At 34.8% G+C, this 24,958-nt stretch overlaps 5 protein-coding genes across 6 annotated transcripts in view; 4 read left to right on the plus strand and 1 right to left on the minus strand.

Moving 5' to 3' along the window:
• Positions 1-167: 167 nt before the first annotated feature.
• LOC107188255 (nuclear fragile X mental retardation-interacting protein 1-like) lies at positions 168-6,744 on the plus strand. Of its 2 annotated transcripts, none has more exons than XM_015576517.1 (6): positions 168-823; positions 1,403-1,594; positions 5,122-5,420; positions 5,720-5,949; positions 5,995-6,207; positions 6,280-6,744. In XM_015576517.1, the coding sequence occupies exons 1-6, from the start codon at positions 395-397 to the stop codon at positions 6,666-6,668; spliced, it is 1,752 nt and encodes a 583-aa protein (XP_015432003.1). In that variant the 5' UTR covers positions 168-394; the 3' UTR covers positions 6,669-6,744. The 2 variants fall into 2 exon arrangements, with proteins under 2 accessions (XP_015432003.1, XP_015432004.1); XM_015576518.1 differs by having other exon boundaries at positions 6,019-6,207.
• A 62-nt stretch (positions 6,745-6,806) lies between these two features.
• LOC107188237 (RNA cytidine acetyltransferase) lies at positions 6,807-11,581 on the minus strand. The gene is given in 18 exon segments (XM_015576499.1): positions 6,807-7,058; positions 7,142-7,390; positions 7,477-7,649; positions 7,737-7,948; positions 8,041-8,185; positions 8,411-8,558; positions 8,646-8,822; positions 8,919-9,035; positions 9,171-9,252; positions 9,326-9,610; positions 9,700-9,836; positions 9,906-10,027; positions 10,101-10,305; positions 10,381-10,617; positions 10,693-10,851; positions 10,927-11,107; positions 11,109-11,173; positions 11,313-11,581. Coding segments are annotated over 18 exon segments (3,033 nt in total). The 5' UTR covers positions 11,421-11,581; the 3' UTR covers positions 6,807-6,827.
• An 828-nt stretch (positions 11,582-12,409) lies between these two features.
• On the plus strand, positions 12,410-14,078 carry LOC107188206 (adenosine kinase-like). Its single transcript, XM_015576461.1, has 5 exons — positions 12,410-12,609; positions 12,720-12,893; positions 12,974-13,244; positions 13,327-13,596; positions 13,836-14,078. Exons 1-5 carry the CDS (start codon positions 12,410-12,412, stop codon positions 14,076-14,078), a joined length of 1,158 nt encoding a protein of 385 aa, XP_015431947.1.
• A 912-nt stretch (positions 14,079-14,990) lies between these two features.
• On the plus strand, positions 14,991-17,012 carry LOC107188256 (zinc finger matrin-type protein 2). The gene is made up of 5 exons (XM_015576519.1): positions 14,991-15,142; positions 15,682-15,902; positions 15,980-16,053; positions 16,130-16,275; positions 16,343-17,012. The coding sequence occupies exons 1-5, from the start codon at positions 15,134-15,136 to the stop codon at positions 16,484-16,486; spliced, it is 594 nt and encodes a 197-aa protein (XP_015432005.1). The 5' UTR covers positions 14,991-15,133; the 3' UTR covers positions 16,487-17,012.
• Positions 17,013-23,676: 6,664 nt separating this feature from the next.
• The window catches only part of LOC107188207, a 32,447-nt gene continuing 31,165 nt past the window's right edge, over positions 23,677-24,958 (plus strand). The window contains exon 1 of the mRNA XM_015576462.1: positions 23,677-24,754. Coding sequence (XP_015431948.1) covers positions 23,677-24,754 — 1,078 coding nt within the window. The remainder of the gene's footprint in view (positions 24,755-24,958) is intronic.

Here is a 24,958-nt window from a genome sequence, read left to right on the forward strand (position 1 = left end):
TTCGACCATAAGCATTCGTTGCATGGTGAAAATTTTCAAGTGCGATCACCATTCAATTGATAGTCTATGGTTGAAAAAATCGAGCTCGATACTTGTCGATATTGTTTGCCGTGTGAGACATTTATTTCCAACACCAATTCGTTATGTTTTTGCAGTGTCTACGTCAAATATCAACGCTACGGTTCGATTTTCAGTGAGAGTTTATCACCCTTAAAAAACCGGTCATTGCGAAGCTTCTGTACCTTCTGTATCGTAGTAGGTATTTCGCGTTTAAACAGTGTGTAAAGTTATCATTATTAACCTTGTAAGGGAAGCTTCGCGTTCGGCGGTACATCGAGCGTCGATTGCTGAAAGATACAAAAGTGGTTTAATAAAATCCGTCTAGGAAATAAGAATGAGTCCATTGAATCGAGGACCGTTGCTAGGGCCTAGAATCCCTCCAGCTGGAATACGACCTCCTCTACCTCCTAGATTCGGCGGTAGGCTTCCACCTCCTGGTCTGCCTCCAAGAATGCCGCCGCCGCCTATGAATCCAGTTTTCGGCCCCATGAGACAAAGACTGCCGCCTCCACCAAGACCAGGTGGTGTGACCCGACCTAGTGGACCCATACCGTTGTTCGGCCCAAGGGTCAGAGGTATGGCTCCTATGGTTCCACCAATGGGCTTACGGGGTGCTGGACCTAGAGGACCGTTAATGAGACCATGGTCCAGAAGGGGATTACCACCTCAAATTTTACCCCATATGAGACCACGGTTCTCCATAGGAAATGGCAATACTAAGGGCAAAGGATTAAACAATGTGAAAAAAGTCAGCAAATTGGAAGTAAGTATGAACTTTTGTGGTCCTATAAGTTTATTTTTTTTTTTATGAATTAGTAAGACCGCCATATAATCTAGGCTAAACTGTGTTAGTAAATAGATGGTTAGAAGATTACCTGAAAATTTCACGTGTGATTGAGACTTTACCTCATCTCTTACTCCTAAATTATTACTATCACGTATGTGCAAATAAGTTAGGCCTGGAATATCTGGCGCGTATATATATTCATACGATTCCTCTTTGATGTATTCCTTCTTATTTGTATATACTTTGTAATCTAATTGAGCACTATAGTTTTAAAGGATTAGCTTTGAAAACTAATGTAAACTTACTTCAATAAACTGACTTGTTTTTTCTTTTGTATTTGAAGATGTACGTTCAAAGGATGTTTCTGTCAAGTATACAACACACAAATTATGTAAATTATATAGCACACATTGAAGAAGATTCAATAAACAATTTCTTTTAAATTTAGTCAATGAATGTTTCAAGAATAATTGTTCTAATGTTTATGTATAATTTGTACATCATTCAATGTTTAAACACGCATTCTGATGAGGAGGCATTATTATTATTATTTAGGAATTAGAACTAAAGAAGCCATGGATGACTGATGAAATTCGCAGTGAAATACAAAAGAAAAATAAGCTTTATGCTAAGGCAAAAAAAAATAAAGATGCAAAAGAATGGGAAGAGTTCAAGGACTTGAGGAATAAAGTAACAAGAATGATCAGAGAAGCTAAAAATGATTATCTTGCAAAACATCCTGAACAGGTATTTGTTTCTTTTTTTCCATTTAATTTTTATAAACATAGTATAAGTTAATGCTTTCTTTTTTTGAACTAAAAGTTTTATGAATGAACTGCGTCCTTTTTGTCACTAATGGTAATTATACATATATTCTTTTCATTGGAAAAAATATATATACATACATATATATATATATATTTTAGAAAACAATTTGTGGTATAATTTTGGAAAAGATATTAATGCAAAACTCGGTCTATGAGACAATTAGCAAATACATGCTAATGAATATTTTATGTGCAAATAATTTGACATTATAGTATGATTAAAAACACAACACCATTTACAGTTTCATATTTGTAACAAAAATATTGATATACAGTAAGAAGCAGAAGAGTTTATACGGACAGAACATGTAAAAAAAAAGACTGTATTTTGTCCAGGACTGTTTGCATTTAAATATGTACTGACTATAAAAACTGCTGTACATAATACTAAATCTATTTAAATGTTGTGTTAATGTTAGATTAATAATAGTTTATAATAATTACATTTAAGTAGATATACTCTTGATAAGGAAAAGTAAGAATGCATAAGTAGAAAGCAAAGATTGTTTGTCATACAGGAAGTTCAATAAAGTTTGTTCATTGGAATATCAAGTTATCTGTGTATGTTAGTACAGACAATACAGTTCTTTGTATCTTCATATCCTTACTGTATGAGTACTTTTGTTTCTCATTGTCTTTTTGTGCATCTTGACATTTCACTAATGATTGTCAATTATAGATTCCCTGAATATGCAACTCCAATATGAAGTAAATATATTGCATTCTTCTGTTTTTAATAAATATTTAACATGTCTTCTTATACTGCACAATTAATATCACTAATATAAAGTGTATTTAATTGCACTGAAAGAAGTAGACCACCCTGTATAAATAAGTAAAACATAATTATACAAGCTTGTTATATGATTAATATCTTCTCCTTAAATGTCTCTGTTGCTTGTTAATAGTAACACAATGATTAAGGTTGCATTTCATGTATTCTCTATTGTAGGCAAAATAATACATCCCCATCATTTTTTTTAGCTATATGCAGTAAGTATTTCAGAATATTTTTTATAACATAAGAATATTCTATTCTTAAAGGTAATTTTTTGTACTCTTATTTGCAAGTTTAATGTTATGTGTTTGTTCTCATAAAATGTTTTATACAGTGTTAAGAATTATAAGTTATTCTTATTAAGTAAGTAACTCATTTTAATTGCTGAATATTTAAAAAAAATTCATATGTTCATTTTGAATTGTTTTTTTTTTAATAAAAAAAGGTTGAAATTGTTATCGATTTTTCGAAAAATTGTAAATTGTAATTCACATTTGGAGTAAATATTATTTGCACCAATACATTTAATTGGCACTATGTAATTAATCTCACTTTATTCCGATCGTAGTTGATAAATTGCTTTGATTACAGGGTGGTCAAAAAACTGATGATAAGAATGCGATTGAATCCGAGGGTGTTCAGAAAACTGAGAATGCGACTGAGCAATCAGAGCAAACGGAGCTAACGGAGGAGATGCAGCCTTCCAGCGAACAGGCACAGTCTTAAGCTTCAGGCTACTCCTCCAATAAAGAATTGAACAATTGAAATTACATACACAAGTATTCTGTTTTCAAACTTCAGAACGATTTGATTGTTTCTTACTTTTAACTTAACGCAGTATGTTAATGATACTGCTCTTTGAAATATCTGTATCATTTTTTTTTTAAGTGCAAAATACGAATTTGTATTATTCACTTTTTTGTCATTTGTATAATATCGTTACATTGCAATATAAGTACTCTCTCTCTCTCTCTGTGTCTCTTAGCATTTATAATATAAGTGCATGCTAATTAAACTATTACAATGAATTACTTTGAAATAATAGAGTTTAATATTTGAATAGCAGATATTCTATCATTTCTTGTCGTATTATATAACAAAAAGAAACTGAAGCTGTTTATGTCTTCAACTCATTGGTACAAACTTATGAATGTAAAATTTTGTATATTTCTTATTTTACATAGTTTCACGATAGTAGTATTAGATATCTATACTTTTTTTTTCATCAAGATATATTAAGGACTGGCCTCCGATAGATCTGTCTTATGAAGCACTTTAAATACTCTATGGCCACTATACAGTGCTGCGAGCTATAACATTCCTTATTGAAAAGTTTTGTAGAAGCAGATGTTCGAGACCATTTGTTTGTGTAGTTATCAGAATGCATTCTGTAGTAATCTAAAAGTAACATTTGTTTGATACACTAAAATTACATGTTTTTTTTTCTACGTAGCTTGTGGCTCTGTATCGAAATATGACTTCGCGTAGTATACAATTATTGTAATTGTTTGATATTATGTGTCGTAGTATCGAGTACATTTTATTAATTTCTATAACACATGACTTCCATAAAACAAATTCAGGGCAAGAATAAATTTGTAATTAAGATATGCGTATTGTAAGAATAAATCGTATTTCTATAAGTTCTAAATCTGGTGTCCCCGATTACTCTGTAAACCATTTAAGAAAAAGTAATTAGGCACATGGCGTTGAATAATCGTTCTGAAATATGAAAATGATCTTTCGGATTTTCTGTGTCAAAGAACTTTTTATACAAGATAATACATATTGTCTTTCTAGAATTTTCATCCATTAAATAGATTTTACGGCATAGTGTAAAATGAACACGTACTAGATTTAATCAGTATTATATAAGAAGTAAATTTTAAAAAATATATATTATTAGATATATTATTTTACTGAAAAATAACATACAGATAGAATTCAATACGGTATATTTTAATCAGTACTTTAAGGGTCTCTTATATTTTCAATGATACTTTATGGTTTATAATTGCAATAGTTATATATGTATTTTTCAAACTGCAATGTATTCTACACACTGTATGTTGTATTTACAACGAAACTTTCTTCAACAATGCGAAAATTTAACCGAATATCAGTGTTCAAGAAAATGGACGGAAAATCTGAGTTTGTATCAATTCTCTCAACTTGAAGATTGAATTTCTGAATACCCTGGAAAGCATTATAATGTATCATATATGATCAATTATGTTACATATCAGCACAAGTAATCACCTATGTTTACATATATATATATATACAAGGAAATAGATTCTGGATTCGGGAAGAAGAAAATCTTAGTTAAAAATTATATCTGGTTGTACAGAACATAAGTTTAGTTTGTACAGAATAAGTCTCTAAACAAACACCATGTATAATTTTATATTAACACATAAAAATTTGGAACTTGTGATCATTTAAAGAAGAAAAATTATTTTAAAACTGTGTTATTCCTTAACAGTTAAGTAAAAACAACTTGTTTAACATCAGTAAAAATTACGAAACTTTAAGGAATAAAGGTATGAAACAGAAATGATTAAGAATTAATAAAACATCCAGTATTAATGATTGTACACTAAGAAGTATTTTTGCATTGAAGTCGAGTGTGCATAATGTATACCAATATTTGAAGTTACCATTTTTAGGCTCATCTTTATCCAAACGATGAAGACCCGTATGATCAGAGAGACGAAAATTATACCACTTCAGAAGAAATTGAGTCGTATTATTGTGAAATATGCGACAGAGATTTTCCATCGGAGGATGGTCTTTTTACACATAAAAATGAACACAAAGTTTGTGGTATCGATGGATGTACCTTTTCTGCTCATCCATTGCTTGTTGAAAAACACATTACCATGCAACACAACAGTGGTTTATATCACAGGATGACAAATCTAACAACTCGAGAAGACATTGAAAAATGGGTAATGGAAAGAAAGAAGTAAGTTATGTCTTACTAAATGTACATACATTGCCGTTCATAAGTATTAGAACTTAGTACAAGACACCTGGTCTCTATAAAGAAAATGTGATGTTTAGTAAAATGATATATTCTGGGCCACTTTTATTTCTTTATCTTAGTATAAGAGATGTCCATGAAGCTTTAATGTTCCCTAAACAATATTTATTTCTGACCTTCAATTTATCCTTTACTTCATATTCGACAAGTATTTTGATACTGACGAACGGAAATGTATAGCGTGAAAACATTAGCAAATGTAATTATTAATGGCATTACAGACGATATCCTACGAAAGCTAATGTTGAGTTACGGAAAGCAGAAGAAATTGAGAAGGTAAAGAGGGGAGAAATAATTAAGCAGAAGCAAGATGTTACAAAACGAAAACGAAACAAAGTGTTACGGTCAAAGAATAGGAAACGAATAGTACCAAAACGATCTACACAAGTATATAGTGATAATGTGCAAGTGCAAACATTGTATAGAGGTTTAAACGAATTTTCGGGAACACGTAAGCATTTAATGATTGCATTATACAGTTAGTCTTTTTTTTAAGATGTTCTTGTATTAAACATTTCAGTAAGTTTACAAGAAACGGAGTTGCAAGAGGAAGATGAAACTAATAACAAAACCATAGATAGCGAGTGTGAGCAAAGTGTTAACTTTATTTCCGACGAGGAAGATGTACTAATTCCTTCAACTCAGCCAGCAATTACTACTTTTTGCTTACCTAGTTTAGTAGCAAATTATGGAAGTGCGTCTGAAGAAAGTAAGTGGGGGTATTTATTAATATTTGTCATGTATTAATATATATCCTATATATTAAAAATATTATTCTCAGGTGATGCGCCCGAAGAAGTTCCAATTAAGAAAGTAACACTAGAGTGTGATGTAATTACAAAAGAAAATAATATTGAAAAGGAAGAAGTAAAAAATAATGAGTCGGTTGTTAACACTGCATACTTGAACATAAATGAACAGCAATGTTTAAATTCACAGTCGCAATCAAATTTAATTTCTAGCAATACAACTCCACAACACAAAAATAAACAAAATACTGACTCAAAACAACATCCAAAAGTTAGAGAGCAGAGAACGATTGTAAATAAGAAACAACCGCACAATTTGCAGTTATTAGAAAGATTGCTTTCGCGATCTATACAACATGAAAGAAATGTAATTTGCCAATGTATTAGATATATAGTAGATAATAATTTCTTTGATAAATAGCTAGGTAGTATAATGTATATTTTTATTAATGACACGATGAACATTAAACTACCTCACGTTTATATTGGTCCTTGATTATAAGGGAAATAAATGGCATGAAACATAATAACTGATTCATTGTTTATTTGTTTGGTTGTATCTAAAAATATTTTATACTGGTCAAGTTTTAAAAGAATGCCTTTTCCTTTTTTTAGGCTGCTTTTTTTGAAGTTCTAAGGCACTGTCATCTTCTGATATTCTCTTTTCGCTGGTTTTTATTGATATGAGATTTTTACTTTTCTTCCCAATAAGAGCGTCCTTCCACTCAACTTCTGAGCCTTTGATGGCATATTGCTCCAAATTTTCCCTTTTCAATTTTTCTAGTTCAGCTTTTTGCTTTGATTTCAATTCCTGAAAGAAACGATACGAAATGTTACACGGGGAATACTTTTATAAATGCGATTGAAATCCATTACATAAAAAGATTACAAAACCTTAGCTGCGGTTTCTAATTCGTCGTGTAAACTTTTTCCACTAATGGGGTTAAGTTGTACATTCTCATTATTGGATTCCTTTTTCATCATAGTACTTTCAATAAAGTTTTCAGCAACTCCATTTAAGTATTGTACAAATTTACGTATAATCCGATTAAACAGACCAAGTAATTGTGAAGATGGTAAATCTAATTCCTCTGCTAATTTATCAACAGTTTTACGTTGTAAGCCTAATCCTAACAGTATAGCCTGGAAGTAAGGGTTATTATTTTTAGAATGCTTACAGCACGACGAGATTTATATTTACGTTAAATTATTAAAAAATAAAATATTACTGATTGCACAGCTGATAAATGAGTGTCGCCCATCATATTCAAAAAATATAAGCGCGCTAGCGGCGGCAATAAATCCATTACCAAATGATAGTCTGCCATGTTATTACTATACATGGATAGGCGTTTTAAATCGTAAGATGTAAAATGTACATCCAATGTATCTTTGTTCAGAGCTAAAAAATAAAAGTTAACTCCGTTAAAAGAAACGCTATAACTATATAATACTATAAAAAGGAACGTATGGTTAAAGATGTACTAACTAGTAACTTCGGAGGTAATTGTTTTGTTCATCAATATACTCAACGCCAATGGAGATGTATACGTATTAAACGAGAAAGAGAGTAACGTTACGAATCGTCGTCGAAAATCATTCCAATAATCTTGCAACCACTTAGCATCCTCCTGTTGGTCGAAATTTATTTTATACAACATTATGCAAGAGTGTTCGCCTGTTATATCGTTTGCGGTTTGCCTGAAAAAGCAATGAAACAACCATTCATTCATTCATTTGTACTCCATATGCTAGAATGTAACCAAATAGGGTTAAAGGGTATCAATCCAGACCTTAGATACACAGGCACGAAATTAGCCCGTTTCCAAAATTTCAACAATTGTTCAGTAATACCAAAAGACACCCCTAAATAATCTAAATTTTCTGGTTGTCTTTCATTCAGTTTTAGGAGAAGTGGCGGTAGGGTGGCCCGAGGCTCTAAAGAAATAGAATTATGATATTAGTAGGTTACAATAAAACAAAATTGATCTTTCACACGTTGGCTCTCACCATAGTAAATATGAAAGAAATATTCAATTTTTAAACATTAACATTTATAATCCTGTAAACGTATTTAGTAATAAAATAATGATCCAAGCAGCGTAATTCTTAATAGCAGAGCTTCGTCGACATATTAATATATAATGTAATGAATGCATTTACCAATTCTCTCTTCAAGTAATGTAACTTCTTCATCTTGCACCCTGGATATTTCTGTGGTGGGTACATCTAAGGGTGTTTCGTTGATGTTAAGTATTTTCATTTCATAGTACTGTTTCAACAATTCTAATGCTCGGCTTCCGTATCCCATCTGCGGCCATTATTGAATACAAATAATATATTTTAAATGTAGTTGGAACGGTTAAAGTGTAAAGATTGCAAAGTGAAATTAACTTACCCCGTGATATTCCGGATGCGTCGCGATACGAACGATACGTGCACCAGCTAACGATGGAAAATCTTGATCTTGATACTGCTGCGCCATAGTCCACGGTATAAGATCACCAGCCGCCCTTCGTCCACGCACAAGCCCATCATTTATCGTATTCTTACTCACTTCACCTTCTAAACAAATCTACACATTGCGAAGATATTAAAACTACTACAAGTACTCCAGTTACTGAAATTTACGCATATGTTCGTAGTTACTGTTTACACATTATATACTTACTTGAATCACTACTAATATTTCAGGTAACGTTTTCTTATTTGGATCAACCGGGCCTAAGAGGCAGAACAGATGATGCGCTGGTGCATCGGACATCATTTGCAAATCATTTGGACTGTTCTATAACATTTTACAAGTTTAGTGCTTTGTAAATTAAAAAAAAAAACGTACACAATACTCTTTCTATTCGAATCACATATTACCCAGTTACGAGCGATAAGAATCGTTCGAACAGTATCTAGCAATGATATTTACTTTGTAATGTGAGGCGACATAGAGCGCAACTAGCCTTTGTAAAAATAATTCGGATGCCTTATGATAGGAGAACAGAGTGTCCCTAGAAAGAAAAAGACATAATCCGACACAGTACTTTTGAAAATACTTACTTGTATTTAACATAAATGACGTACCTATTTATATAATATAATTGACACAAGTCTGGCGGTGGGCATCCAGATAATATAGACACGTTTGTAGTAGCATTTAAACATAATAAATCGCATAACCATTGTTCAATAGAATCTCCTGGTTTATATCGAATAGACTCTTCGAGAGTGAGTTCATGTAATTGTCGTCCGATAACAGTTCTTTCACTCTGTTGTTTATCAGGTTTCTCGTGTTTATTAGAAACGGCTGTTTGATTACGTAACTGTTGCAATAATTTGAGTGACAAAGATCTACCTGTACCCTCGTATCTGTTCACGGATAATTGTACAAATATAGAAATGATAATAAACTTTAGATAGTCATAGAAATTAATTGATATACAAAGTATTATTCATACCCATTGATCGTTGATGCAAGAAATACTAGATAAGGACCAAACATAGCTTTCACATATGGAAGAGGTATTGCAGCAGCTTCATCAATCACAAGCAGTTCAGCTTGGTTCAGTTTATGCGCATCAGTTGGATGAATGTACTACAGAAAATGACTTGTTTTTATTATTAATTGTATATAAATATTTCAGTAAAAATTAAAAAATTTCACCTGAATTGTTTGTCTGTGATCCCGAAAGATATTTACACGTACGGTAGCTTTATTAAATTCGGGATTTGTTGATTGTACCAGTCCATAATCAAGATGTTCTTGATATCCTAATGCATCAAAGCCTAAAAATGATATAAGAATAGATTGATATATGGTATGTTATATATTATTTTAATTATGTAACATATAATTTACCTTTAAAAACGAACTCAAATAAAGTAGTTAAATTTTCTGGACTTGGACTAGAAATATATATATTTGAATAACCAAAGGTTACAGCACCAGCAACAGCTAAACCCAAAGCTGCAGATTTTCCACGTCCTCTAGCAGCAGTCAAGGAAACGGTGGACCTCAATGTTTTCTCTGATATACATTCGATAAATGTAAGAAGTGCTTTTGCCTAAAAAGGATAAATTAATTATTTCTTTTTCTGAACGTAAATCAAAGTTAACTTTTATACAGTATATTTAACAACCTGATCAATTGTTTTGCAACAGTTAACAAGAGAAGAAATAGGTTGTGTGTCTTTCAAACTTTCTTTCAGGGCATTCAATTCTGTTTGTTCCTCGGAAGAAGGTAATTTTTGCACAGGTTCAATTTTCAAATTATGCGATGACAAAGGTAACACATTCAACTGATCATCAACAACTAAACATCTTTTACAGGATGCCAGAGACAACAGAAATCTTTCATTAAAACGACCAACTACATCCTGAAACAGATTCAAAGGATGAGATAATACTATAACACAATTTTTCACTTAATGAAATAAATATTTGTAGCATACTTGATGGGCTTCTGTACGGAATCTTTGATGAACATCCATATTCATTGTATACAGTTGTTTTAATGAATTTACAGATTGCAAAAGGAATACAATAATTCCCCCTCCCTCTATGGTTTCAATAGTACGAGCTAATAAATTTGGAGTAATTGCTTCAAAATCCTATAAAACAAGTCAATTAAGTAACAGATAAAACAGATATAAAATACAGAATAATGTGAAAATAAGAAATCTCACTTGTAAAACACACATGCCATAGGTATTTCCTAATATCTTATGAGTTTCATGATAATAACAATAGCGTATGTTAGTGGACACAACAAACAATTCAAATGGATCATCTTCATTGACATCCAACTTCCCTGACTTGACTTTCTTCTGCAAAGACTTCATTTTCTTCTTTCTGTGACTGCTGAAAACACCAAAGTATAGATGGTCTAGCTTTTATAACAGACTTTGACAGCATATGATGTAGCAAAACAACCTGTCAAAAAGTCTAATTTTTAACTCCGTCGATAGTAATAAATTAACAAAATTAATAATGTTGTTTCAGATCATTATAATTAAAGTTCACATTTACCTGTGACTGAAGTAAAAATTTGATCACAGAGATTGTTACTTACTTGGTCCCTTGCTTTTTCACCGATAACAATAAACATTGTCCTGTGTCCTTTGACAACACCATTTTCAATTAAAACGCGGATGCGATTATCTATTTTTTTGCGTACCATCTTTAAAACAAGTCTTCTTTTCTAACCTATAACTTCAAAAGCGTGCACACCGCACCGCATGTATATTAGGTATATAGCGTGGATGATGATATATGAATAGTATGCACTGTAATGTATAAGTCAACACGTGTCATGACATTCCACCAATTGAAAGTCAACGTTAACTTTTCTATAAGTTTATTAAATCCGAAACTGAATAATTTTGTATTTTATCGCTATATATTTATTGAAGAATGATCATTGTGTCTAGAAAAAGACGAAAATGAAATAAATTAAAAACGGCTGCACAAGAATTAAAGTGAATGAGAACCCTGAGAACCTTTGTTAGATTATATACAACGGAATACACTGAGTACACATGTACTCAGTAGCGCAAAGGGCATGTACTGACATGTACTTATAGCAACAAGATACTGTATGTATATATACTTATATGATTTTTTGTATATGTTTATTTTTGCGCTTCATATACAATATAAAGAGTATGGTATTGCTCTTTTGAAACTATTTCAATTGCTTGTCATGAGAATTAGTTCCCATTCGTTTAATTTTTGTGACATTTACGGAGAGAATAGTTCGGTCTTTGTGAATGGGTTTCGAAACATAACCATAACACCGGTCTCGAATGGAATTGAAATAAATATGTGACACAAACATATATTGATCTTTTTGTGATAAAAGATAACAAAACAGTTTCACAAGAAAATTCTTTGAAAAATTGTATGTTTTTTTATGTAATTATTCCGACACAATAGTCACATATACCTCAATAATATCTAAGAGATAACTAAATAATATAATTATTTCATAATATATTACTTATTTATCATAAATGTTTCATTCATCTATTAATTCAACTATTTTTAATGCTTGTGAAGGTATAGTATTTTTATAAAATTTATAGTTTAGAGTACATAGACATAATTAAAATCTTTATAACTAATTGAATATTTTTATTGTGAGTACAGAGTATTTAAACAGAAATAAATATGGTCGATGGAAATCCACTGAGACCTACTTCCTTGAATCTAAATATGCCTACTGTTATTGCTTTTGGGAATCCTTTATTAGACATTTATGTACATTTAAAGGACAAGGAGTTTCTGAATAAGCATGGTCTTGCAGAGAATGGAGAAATTGAACTACCTTTTAAAAAGATAGAAGAAATATGGACAGATTTAAAACTCGGGTTAATAGATACATTTATTAATAAACACTGTGCCTTTACACTACACATTATACAAATACAGTGTATATTTTAATAGTTATAAATAAACATTAACACTGTATTGTAAATAGTCAACAGAGAAGGTTCAATGTTGGAGGGTCAGCACAGAATTCAATGAGAATTTTGCAGTGGTTATTTGACAACACCTTGAAGAATCAAAGTTGTATTTATTGTGGATGTCGTGGAAAAGATCCTAAGGGAGCAAAGTTAAATATTTTAGCTGAGTCAGCAGGTGTTGATTGCAGGTTAGCAGATGTCTAACTACTATGAATAGATGTTCATTTCTCCATGATATACACTTGCTAGAATACATTTCACTTTTTAGATATGCATTTCATCCATGGTTACCTACTGGGCAGCGTATAACATTTATATACGAATCATCGCGAAGTTTAGTTGCAAACATAGGAGCTGCTGGTGTATATACATTAGATGATTTTAAGAAAATTAATTTGCCATTGGATACAATAAAGATAATTTATATTGAAGGATTTTTTATAATGCACAGTTTCCCCGTTGCTAAGGAACTTATCAGAATAGCAGAAGGAAACAATATAATTTTAGCCTTTAATCTTAATGGAGTGTACATGTTCAAAGTATATGAAGATTGAAAGTTGTTTGAGTAGTTTGTTAATGTAATTGTGTAACAGTAATAGTATGCCATGTTAATTTTTGTAGGATCACCAGGCAGCCATCTGTCAAATGGTCGGACATGCTAACATTGTGTTTGGCAATGCAAGAGAAATGGAGGCTCTGGCTCAATCTCTAAATATTACATACGACGATGTAACTGATATACCATTTTTGTTGAATAGTATGAAAAGAATTACAGTCAATGCTTCTAGTATACCTAATGATAACTGGTTACATCATGGTAGAATATTTGTTATGAGCCAAGGAGATTCTGCCCCAGCAATTACAGTTTGGGGAAATGGACAGTCTGTTCAGGTAAATTAAAAATGATTTCTTAACGTATCAATGAACAATGACTGTGGATATTTATGCAGTGAAACATTTCTGTACATTAATTTGTAAAAATGTGTATTAAAAGTAAGAGAAATAGTTCATTGAACTTTATCAAACTCCATGTTTTATTATATTTTAGGGATTCACGTGTACTATAGATACATAAAATTCGCAAACGAACTTAATAAGACAAATAAAAGTTACATTATATTTTTATTTAGGTGCACCCAATTAAACCAAGGGATCCTATTGTAGACACAACAGGTGCCGGCGACTCATTGGTAGCTGGTTTCTTGGCAGGTGTTTCAGCACAATGGAAGCCACAATGTTGCTTAGAATTTGGTTGTAGAGTGGCTTCTTTTCTGGTAACAAAACTCGGAGTTACATTGCCAGCAAAAGTGCCAACAGATTTACTAATGTGGGCACGAGACCTCCAGACCCATCAAGAAAAGTTAGGGAACTAGGTTTGGGTTTGGCTGATTATCCAGAATCCCTCTTTTACCTAAGTTTCTACGGTAGTGCATAATATAATTATGTCGTGCAAGAATTTATGACTCATTTCGATTTAGGATTTTATTAGTGAAGGAATCATTGTGATAAAGAGATATAAGATTTTGTGTCTGTTTGTATGTCTGTATTGACGACTTCTAAGCTCAATTATCTGTCTGTTATGGAAACAAATTTTTTAATTTATGCAATGTGTTGTGTGAATGTTACATTTATGAAATGTATATATAATGATTGTATTTTTGTGACAAAGTAGTATATATATATACTATATATACATATATAGTATGTAATTGATAATATATTTATATATATGATAAATGTATATAGAATCTTTATTCAATACTAATAGTCAAGTATAAACAAGATGATACAAGGATGTTAACCATGCTGTTACGTATACTGAAAAAAATACTGAATTCACAGAATGTTTTAATGAAAAATCTCAATATTTGCTTCATGTACATATAAATATGATTCTATTGTATGTGTTAACAGATTAACTTTTGAAATTCAATTTCAAAGTAACAGGGAAATGCCATGTCTATGTACAAATACAATTTTATTGTACAAATAAAAATATTTTTATAAATAAAATTATTTTGGAAAATATTTTATTTGAGATATATTGTTTACACATGTTTGTTTATTATGAGTAGATTGTGAATTTCTACGCAAAAATGAATTTTTATAGACTAATACTAATTCATAGAAACGAGAACTAATGAAAATTTGTTTGTTTTATTAAGGCTTCTGAAGGCTTCTATTAAGGTTTAAAGAAAATAAAGATTTGATAAAATTGTATTGAATATTTTTGTTCATTTTACTTTTACTAAATGCATAAAACCTGTGGTCTAATTATGAGATACTTTTTCATTAGTACAAGAGAATGTGGTCGTTTATGAACAGCTGAAGCGTGAGCGTGCTTTCAGTAAGTCCGCAACGAAGAGGGGGAAAATAGTTTATTTTTGTATACGTAATAGACGTGATTGAAGCGTTGAAAATTTCGACAATGTCTATGGTAAGTATTCGATAATTCACGTTCATACAAATTTTTATATTAAAGCTTCTATGTTTACATGTATTGCTGAAATAAATACATGAGTACTTGTTGAAAAATATCGTTTGACACATTATTTAACCTCAATGTCTAAATAAAATAGAGAAATAAGACTTTTTATAGATTAAAGTTTAAAAATGCAAGTAATAATAACAAGTGATTAATAATAAATAAAATATTAGTGTAAGATCACGAATCAAACATAGATGGTGATTTGTAAATCAGTCGCTACATGGTTCACTTGCTCCTGTTGGTTTTAGGTGATAAGTAAACAAAACTTTAAAAATATTTGTTTATAGATTATATTAATCACATTTTGTGTTTTGCAAATACCAATTAACATTTTTTCCATATTTTCGTAGTACGTAAAAAGACGAATGATCTGGATTCTGATCAAAATAATGAATTCTGATTAGAATTAGTTGAGAGTCTAGTGTAAATAATAAGTTAATCTATGTATTATGAATGTACAGTAAAGTATAAATGTCTTTATTCTCCAGCGACCTGACGATCATAGACGAAAATGGAACAGGGAAGAATACGAAAGGATAGCACTTCAGCGTCTCCAGGATGAGATCGCTGAAGAGGAGCTGGGAATCCCAAAACAGCCAGCTGTAAAAAGGGAGTTGTTAAAGCAGAGAGACTATAAAGTTGACCTTGAATCTAAATTAGGAAAAAGTGTTGTTATTAACAAAAATACACCATCATCCCAAACTGGAGGGTAAAAATACAAAAATTTATTTTGCTAATTAATAAGAACCTTTGAATAGTAGTAATATAGGAATACTCTATTTACAGATACTACTGCAATGTTTGTGATTGCGTTGTAAAGGATTCCATTAATTTCTTAGACCATATCAATGGGACGAAACGTAATATTTTTCATTTATTAATTAATATGGTAATCTATTATTCTTAAGTAATTATTATATTATGTTATTCTTTTAGATCAACGTAATTTGGGCATGTCAATGAAAATTGAACGCTCTACGTTGGATCAAGTTAAAGCACGTTTTGCAATGAATAAAAAGAAATTAGAAGAAAAGAAAAAAGATTATGATTTGGAACAAAGAGTAAAAGAGTTGAAGGAAGAGGTTTGTTTCATCTTGCATGTATTTGTATGAATATATTCATATGTATTATCATTTCTATTATCTACAGGAGGAGAAAATAAAGGAGTATAGAAAGGAAAAGAGGAAAGACAAGAAGAGAAAAATCGAAGAAGTTAATGATGACAATGGTGGACCATCTGACGAAATGGCAGCAATAATGGGTTTCTCGGGCTTTGGTTCTAAGAAAAAGTGACAATGAAGTATTACCGGGCCGTTTATGATAAAATGCCTTCTGACGATACACATGTCTAGAGACAAACAACGGTGTCACTTACCGACTTCTTGCAAAACAGTTCATTTGTATATTTACATTGTGCAGTACAAGGTCAAGGACAAATAAGACTGATCTTAAATTACGAAAGCTTATCTTTGATATCGATATTTAAGTTCTCGGCAGATCGAAACATTCTAATTTACTCCCTTCTTCTTGTACGATCGATGTTCCACACGTGTAGATATATTTTATCTGTATTCGATATAGCTTTTAATTCGTTAAACATAATGAAAGTATGTTGATTTAGTGAATAAATATTAACGGTGAAACAATAACAGAAGTACTGCAACGGATTCCATAAAATTAGATCTGGTCTCAGGAATCGCTTTGTCTATCAATATATATTTTAAATTATCCATAACTACTACAAAACTGATCTTTCTAAAATACATTTATAGTTCTTCTGGACCATCAGTGTTACGAATAATCATTTGAATATGCCTCTCACGAATTGTTAATGAAATTATACACGATTTTATAAATAAAGTACCGTTCTGTGATTCTGTGAAAGAGGGTGTACTGTGTATTTTAAAAAACATTAAGCTTAGCATTTTCAAAAATGAATTATTATATAAGCTTTTTTTTTTAATTCCATTATAAATTGCGAACGTATCTAATGTGTATTAATTGGAGGGTTGAAATGCAATCGACCAGCGATTCCAAATTTCAATCGAGTCGAAAGTGGTGGTCGATAATCGTTTCCACACAACTTTCTCTCTTGCGCTTTTATTCGATTTCCTTCTTCTCTCGCCGGTGTTGGATAAAGGAGGACGGAATTCTCGAGAAGAGTTCTATGGGGATTCGTCGCGTGTACGCATTACAGAGGATAGATGTAGCGTACTCTCTCTTTCTGTCTTTCCGCGGTCGCGGAGAGAATGGATCGAGGAAGATCGAAAACCATGCCCGTACGCTCCTCCTACCTAAGGCTAAGCACCGGGAACCACCGTTTTACTTGGTTCATCTTAGCATCGTAGTCCAGTGTAGTCGACACTCGTGGCCACGGTGCGTCCACGAGTGCGGCCATATTTCCCGAAGGTCAGCCATCCGTGTGATCCAGGTACAATTGGGAAGCGGCGAAGCTCCGTCGAAGCCGTTCCTATCGCGAACCAGTTTCCACGTGACTTCTGATTGATCCCCTACGGCCAGTGCACGTGCGTCGGTGGTGCGCGTTGATTTTGACGTTTCGTTGCCTCCTGTTTTTTTTCTATTGGACCGTCTACCGGAAATTTCCACGAGAACGGAAATATTCTACAGTGAATAAAATTAGACTATTTAGTGCGCGGAATTTGAAATCGTGGATCGGAAACATTGCAAACGAAGAATTGTGCCAATTACTTTGAACTGTTATAATATCTGACGACGCTTCGAAAGGATCAGGACCCCATGAAAGATGTGACTTGTCGTGGTGTACTTTCCACGAACTATGTAATCCAGGATTTGTTGAGAGGATCAGTGGACGTACAGATCTGAATGCCTTCATGAGACACTCCGTAAACGGCAGTTCTGCTGGATTGTCATTCTGCTGTGTGAGAAAAACCGACGGATCCAACGATGCCACGAACCCTTCAACCTATCCAGGAATGCAACTCGGGAAAGTCAAGTGAGTCTATGAACGTTTCATTAAATATGTCGTATAGAAAAGTTTTCTTCAATGGTAATCCGCTACACTTTTCAAAAGGCGGTAAATAGTTCAGACTAAAGTCTATCTTGCAGTCCTTCTCACTGGTAAAAATGACATATTTATTGTAATATAGATTCGTAATTTTGTTATCTCATTTTTTTGCGAATTCAAAAATTGATCAAATTGGTGTGCCTGTAATAATTGACGAAAAAATTCAGCGAATTTATGCAGTAACTAGATACTCTTATAATTAAGTACTGCGATTCCAGGTCTCGAGTGATTTTTCAACCACTGTTTAGGTATGTTAATTCGAACGTGATAATAATACAAGCAGCGAGAAAATTCGTTAAAACAGGTGTACAAATTATCGGTACCGTGTTTAATTGTAACTTTGCGAGCGGAATAGTAGCACGGAGCAGGTTCCTTTGGTTCATAAAAATTCCCTCGAGAACGTGAGTTTTTAATTTACCGTTTTCACTGTACATATATACATATATATGCGGATTGTCTTCGAACGGATAATCACGTGAGTCCGTTTCTGCGGGAGCTACACGCGTTCGGCAAATCCACGGTTTCTTGGCCTGAAACGACGCGGCGCACTTTCCCTTTTCTTTTCCACGGAAGTGAAAATGATCGGGCTAGAGTGAATTCTGTACATTATACGGCGTCTGCTCACGATTCTCTTCTTTCAAACTCTTGTTTTCAGAATTTCTGCTCACTCGTGCGCGATCGGACGCCCGTGTCGCGACCAATGTACCGAAACGCTTTGATCGTTGCTCGTGTGAAATGAATTTCTCGTGGATTAAGTCGCGGGGAATACTTATGTTTCGTTATGACTGTGAAAAAACCAACGATTTCTATCCATTCTTTAATGATCGAAACATTATTTCAACGAACAGAATTGGTGCTAGTGGTTAAGCATTAAGTTCAATGTCAACTTTGCAATAATGTTTTGTAGTATTTAAATATTTTTCAGTGTTTTGCAGATAGTATAGTGTGAAGCTTGTTTGGACGTATTATTGATTTACAGTTTTATTATGGTGCTATAGTAGTATTAGTAGTATGTACTTAGTAATACAGATGATTTGAAGACTTCAACACCTGGTTATTAAGGTGGCGACTTCAACGCCTGGGGAGTACTGTCGCCCGCGGCTACGGACCCCTATTACGATAATTTACGACCGTTTTTCGAATCGAATGTATTTACTCGCGAAGGAAATGTTTTTGTGCCAAGGGTTTCAAATTTTGTAACGTTTCATTATCATAGACAGGTACGAACCCTAAGTTATTCAAATTAATCTGCCACGTTTTTATTCATAGATCATCGTTGGTATTTAAGGTCAGGCGAAATTTTTCGTTTCGCCTTCTCTTTTACCTGCTCGTTTCATCGTTGAATAGTTTTATGACGTCCCCTTGACGTCTATTATTAATCACTGTCATTATTATTCTAATACGTGTCGTGAGCACTTAGCTATTTCTAATTATTACTTTCTTCTTCGACACGAGCTCCAGAAAACATCGAAAGTCACCGATGAAAAAATCGTTATTGCTTTCGCTCGATGGTCGAAGTAATTTTTGCAATGAGATTTTCGTTACATGGAACTTGCCAATAGTCTTTCCCTGTTTGGTTTTTAAGAGACGCACGGAGAATGTTTGATCTTGTGCTTCGTATGATTAAAGTGCTCTCGATCATAGCAGGTCTGCTAGTTCATGAGCTGAATTAAAGAGGAAGAACATGTTGAGCTGATCATTCTTCATTTTGTGACAGGGTGTACCGCCTTATGGTATAACATGTCTTCAATTCCTGACTTGTTCGTCCTTAATGGAGCAGCAATTACGAACCTCGTAGTTATAGTGCTCCTTGCCACACTCGATGTTCGGCTAATAGTTTCAGTACCTTCCATATTCTTACGTGAAGATTGCGTTTTAAAGTGATATCTAGTGATCGATGTCAACAATTACAGGATCACGAATACTCAGGTGACTTATTGAATATCGTGAATGTTATCGATAGAGTTGGGCAGAATTTTATTCGAATAATATGTTCACAAGAATTTATTATTTCATTATAGAAATTGGAATTTCCATGATTAAAATATGCTAAAAATGGAAAAGTCCTTTTGTTTCATCTTTTATTCATTATTCGAGATTATTTATCTACATAATGCCAATCTTGGTTACCGACTACTTTACATAAATCAAAATCACAAAGACATTGGTTCCACCAGTGACGAAGTTTGTTAAAACAAAATAATACCAAAACTATATCAATCTTTTATCTCCATATTAAAGCTTTCATTTCACAATGTTTCACGTATTTTACACAGATAAACGCCTGACATTCGGAGTTCACTAATTATTATATATATCTCTATCTACATTTTCGAAGATGCTGTATTTATTCACTTACAAGAGACAGAGAAATATAGAGAAGTCTCGAATATCGTAGCCAAAGAAGTCTCTTTATCGAATCGAAAACGAGAATAACAATTACCCGCTTTAACAGAGCGGATCTAGGACTCCGTCACGCTGCGATTTCGACGGACATGTGCGACACGCGATTAAATCACAATTTTAATTGAATTACACGCGCCTCACTTCGAGTAATTTTATTAAAATGATGCCCCTTGTATAATATGTTCCTGCTGCGTGCTCGCCCATCAGGATCGAGCAATATGTATAAGGAGAAACAACAACCGTTGTCTTCGCGAATTCCGCTGTCATGCTCGTAACGCGTCGGTTTTTTCGCTTGTTTCGCGAGGGGCATCATCATCATCGACGAGAACCGCTACACACTGGACACCCTGACACGATTTACCGGACACCGTGTGCGCGCGCGCGCGTCGTATGTACTGTGCAGGAGCTGACGAGATGATTAGCGGAACGGCAAAGTGGCAAGAGGGATGCTCCACTCGCCTGTGTAAGTCCCCCTGTGACGCTCCTGTCGGCCAATGGTCGTCACGCAGTGCTTTATAATTGGATTGTGTGTGTGACCGATTAGGCCAGCCGTGGGTAAAGTTAGCTCCCGGGTTAGTTCTTTGTTTCTACGAAGGCACACGGTGCGAAAGAAAGGTTGGAAGGGGAAACAGGCGCGTGAGGTGTCCCTACGCTGCTCAGCGCTGGATTAGGCGAATACAGTAAAATTTGGATTAGTACTCGAAACGATCTACGGTGTAAGCACCCCGTGTTCATCCCCATCACTGAGGGGGGCCGCCTTGGAACCAGTCAAACATACAGAATGCACAGTAATTTCTCGATGAGTGTTCGAAGGCTCTTCGGCAGTGACATGGAAAGATCCCCAGGTGTAACGCTGACTTTTTAATGAGATTCGTCACAGTGATTGAGCTTGAAATTCCGAAGCAAATGATATTTGTTTCAGCCGCATATGGCCATTAGTTTATGAAATATTTACTGTTCAGTGCCGAGGAGCCATCAAACATTCATCGAGGATTTACTGTAGTTCCCTATAGCTGAAAGTGCGTGTGAAACAAGGTGTGTCACTTCCAGTCTGACCAATCGTACGCGCATTCTTTCCGATCATTATCTTGTCAGATCTGCACAATACGTTCGCCGATCATATGTCAGTTTCAACGATGTACAGTCGAGATTTATACATTTTTGTAGTGGTACTACCACCACTAGTGTCTATTCAGTGTATTCACAGGAGCGCGTTCATAGCGCACGCTCACCTAAACACGGAAGAATTTTGCCGTACGGTGGTTTGTCGGTGATTATCGAGCAGAATGCTTCGACCTCTAACACCTGTTGGAAAGTCACGTCTCTTCCTGTTTCGCAAGTTTCGCTTCTGCGAACAGGACAAAAGGGCCCCGCGAGTCCAGCTTAGAGGATGATGCGCTCGCGCGTCCACGGTTCTTGGCGTGAAAAGGCCGCGTTTCCATTTTACGATGGCCGGACACGAAAGTTAACGGTCTTTTGAAATACGTCGGGATGACAAAACAGTTTCGGTTCCCTGTCGGTGAACACCTAATGCACGCGTTGCTGCAAACGAAGATGGTTTTAATGTCGCTGATATTTATAGGTTGATCGTTTGGTTAATCGTAATTAGTGTCGTCGATGACACTGATTATAATTCATGCGACGAAGTATGGTAACCTTGTGAAAGCTGCTTATATGCCAGTCGTATTTAAGCACGACTGCTGCTTGAGTATCGCGTACATGTGTTTTTTGGGAACTGAACGCTATGAGGCATATATTGTTTTCTGTGAAAATTATTGGAAGTATTTTTAGTAATATTTTTCAGTTTGGTATATGTAGACTGTAGTAGTTTTTGCGAGTTCAGAATTTCAGGTAGTAGTATTTAAAGATTAAAACGGGAATGAATTTTACATATTACAGTACTTTATTTTACATAATACCGACCATAGACTTGCAAGAGTTAACGCATGGTAATATGATAAACTCACTCGAAATATTAACGACATAGTGTAAATGAAACGATTGAATAAATTACCAACAATATCACAGATTTTGATAACTGGATCAATAAGCTGATTCAGCTTTGTCCGTATCTAAAATTTCCCAACCAGAGCAGCGAATATTACGAAACAAGATCAAAATTAATTCGAATGGAATAATTGCTGCTATCGTTAAGAACATATAAAAGAAAACTAGAAGAGAGTGTTACCCCTTTACTCGAGATCATCGTCGAAGATATCTCAATTGAACAATGAGCTTCTCCGCGAGCGCAACGGCCAATTACGTGCGTACGACGGCGCGCGCGAAACCGAGGAATTTCTCAAAAAGACGTTGCGTCACGGATTATTTTTATGGAAAATCACGAGGGCCCGTGCGAAAGAAAACGTAGGAACGACGGCTGCCGCAAAGGATGTGAAATCTTTTTCGTCATCCTGGTCACGAACGAGAGCTAGATCCATACGATCGACCTCCAGCCACCTCCACGTCGACGAGAATTGTTTCTCGTAAAACTGAAGCCAAGAAACGACATTTACCTTTTGTGGTCGATCGGGTGCACTCGTCGACGGAAGTACCAAGTCACCATCGAATCGTAGACTAAAATAGTTCGTATTTGCAACATCATCGGCGTGAATCGAAATACAAGAGTGTTCATCTTACTTCTTGTCGCTTCGATGTAGAATCAAGTCGTGAATTGTTTACGGGAATTGTGTGCTTTAAGGAACCATATGGTTTGCAATCGATCAATGATTTATAACTAATTCAGTGAAACAGTGGTTACTTATAAAACGTCGGTTAAGGTCTCACCAGATCCCAAAAGATCAGAATTCTGACATAAATATTCATGAGCGAATCCATGACGAAGGTACCATAAGTGAATATTTATTAATAATTACGAGTGTCCCGTAAATACCAACACGTCCAGGTCACACCCAAAGGTATTCCGATCCCGAGGATCAGGTGGGTGGGTAGAAAGACCTCTAACAATGTTCGTCACGATCTGATCGTGACATCCGGCCAGCCTGATCACCCAGATCGCGTCCTCCGAAACACGATGGTCGCCGAACTGACGAGCATTCCTGTTAGGAACGTAGAGCGAAAAACAGCTACAGTCAGCCCCGAGAAGCTTAGATCCACCTCGAAGCCAAAAAGTAGACCCAAATGGATCCAGGCAGCGACTCGAGAGCCGATATACAGTGTTCTTGATAGCGACCAGGCGACGAAAGGTCTGCCAGGTGGTAGTAAACGCAACGTGGTGGTGATCAGCGCGGTGAAAACCGATGAATCACGAGAAAACGAACCGGAAGTTTCGCGCAGTGACCAGAGGAATCGATCATTCGCTGTGTTACCGTCTGAATGCAAGCCAACGTTTAAGGATCTCACGATCGAGGCTGAAGATGATGATCCTCTGTACAGTGTGGTGAATAAGCCAAAGAAGGTCCAGTTACCAGAAACGAACTCTCCAAAGAACAAATTACCATCGATCAAGGAACAACAGTCCACGGAGGATAAGGAAATCCAACAGGAGATTCGTTCGAGGCAAGAGGAACTGAAGAGGTGGTTGCAGGTGGCGTCGAAGCAGCTTCCGGAACCGCGACGTCTGTTCAACCTAGGTGAGATGTACTCGGGTCATTTGGGCGACTTTGATCAGCTGCACGTCGACTGGCAAAGATCCGTTTCGGTTCCTCGAGGGATCGTCGGTCTGGTCGGTCCTTACCGTGTCTATCAGAATCCGAACGAACGAAGGGAGTACATGCTGCAGGAAGAGGAACTCGTGGAGGAAGTGGTAGACTCTGTGAGTGAAATTGCCGCGCGTGAGAATAATACAGCCACCGAGCATCATCAGAGAGCGAAATGGAGGATAAGGGAGGACGACGAGGAGACTTTGGTGCCTGATATTCGAGACATACCTGGTCTCGAGGATTTCACCGAGGAGAACAAAGATGTGGCCCAGTGGAAGAAGATCGATGATCAGGCTACCGTGGAGTATAACCAGAACGATGAAGTGTCCAAGTCGAATGAAGAGTTTAAAGGGAGTATGACTGGGGTTGTTTCGGGGAAGGAAGAACGGGCTGTGGATGTGCCTGATGAGACTTCGACTGTGTCTACGAGATCGTTGAAGGAGAAGAAGGGTGAGACCGGTTCTGTTCTGTTAATAGAGTTCGATATGTTACATATTTGGTCTGTCAGTCAATAGAGGTATATTATAGCAGCGAAAATGGTGTGTAAAATATCATTTCTCTGAAATAGTTACTCTATCAGACCAATTCTGAAAATTTATTTAACTGCATTAGGGTGAATGCACCAGTAAATCAACACGTACCAGTGAATGAACA

The sequence above is a fragment of the Dufourea novaeangliae genome, unplaced genomic scaffold, assembly GCF_001272555.1.
Source record: "Dufourea novaeangliae isolate 0120121106 unplaced genomic scaffold, ASM127255v1 scaffold118, whole genome shotgun sequence".
NCBI lineage: Eukaryota > Metazoa > Arthropoda > Insecta > Hymenoptera > Halictidae > Dufourea > Dufourea novaeangliae.

What these genes read in the sequence shown, in the direction of transcription:
- LOC107188255 (XM_015576517.1), top strand. Translation starts at nt 395, where the DNA reads ATGAGTCCATTGAATCGAGGACCGTTGCTAGGGCCTAGAATCCCTCCA. An exon ending in TTGCAAAACATCCTGAACAG is followed by an intron (nt 1,595 to 5,121) that starts GTATTTGTTTCT and finishes TACCATTTTTAG; the next exon opens with GCTCATCTTTATCCAAACGA. An exon ending in TGGAAGTGCGTCTGAAGAAA is followed by an intron (nt 6,208 to 6,279) that starts GTAAGTGGGGGT and finishes TATTATTCTCAG; the next exon opens with GTGATGCGCCCGAAGAAGTT.
- LOC107188206 (XM_015576461.1), top strand. Translation starts at nt 12,410, where the DNA reads ATGGTCGATGGAAATCCACTGAGACCTACTTCCTTGAATCTAAATATG. An exon ending in TGGACAGATTTAAAACTCGG is followed by an intron (nt 12,610 to 12,719) that starts GTTAATAGATAC and finishes TATTGTAAATAG; the next exon opens with TCAACAGAGAAGGTTCAATG. An exon ending in ATGGAGTGTACATGTTCAAA is followed by an intron (nt 13,245 to 13,326) that starts GTATATGAAGAT and finishes TAATTTTTGTAG; the next exon opens with GATCACCAGGCAGCCATCTG.
- LOC107188256 (XM_015576519.1), top strand. An exon ending in CCATCATCCCAAACTGGAGG is followed by an intron (nt 15,903 to 15,979) that starts GTAAAAATACAA and finishes CTCTATTTACAG; the next exon opens with ATACTACTGCAATGTTTGTG. An exon ending in TAAAAGAGTTGAAGGAAGAG is followed by an intron (nt 16,276 to 16,342) that starts GTTTGTTTCATC and finishes TATTATCTACAG; the next exon opens with GAGGAGAAAATAAAGGAGTA.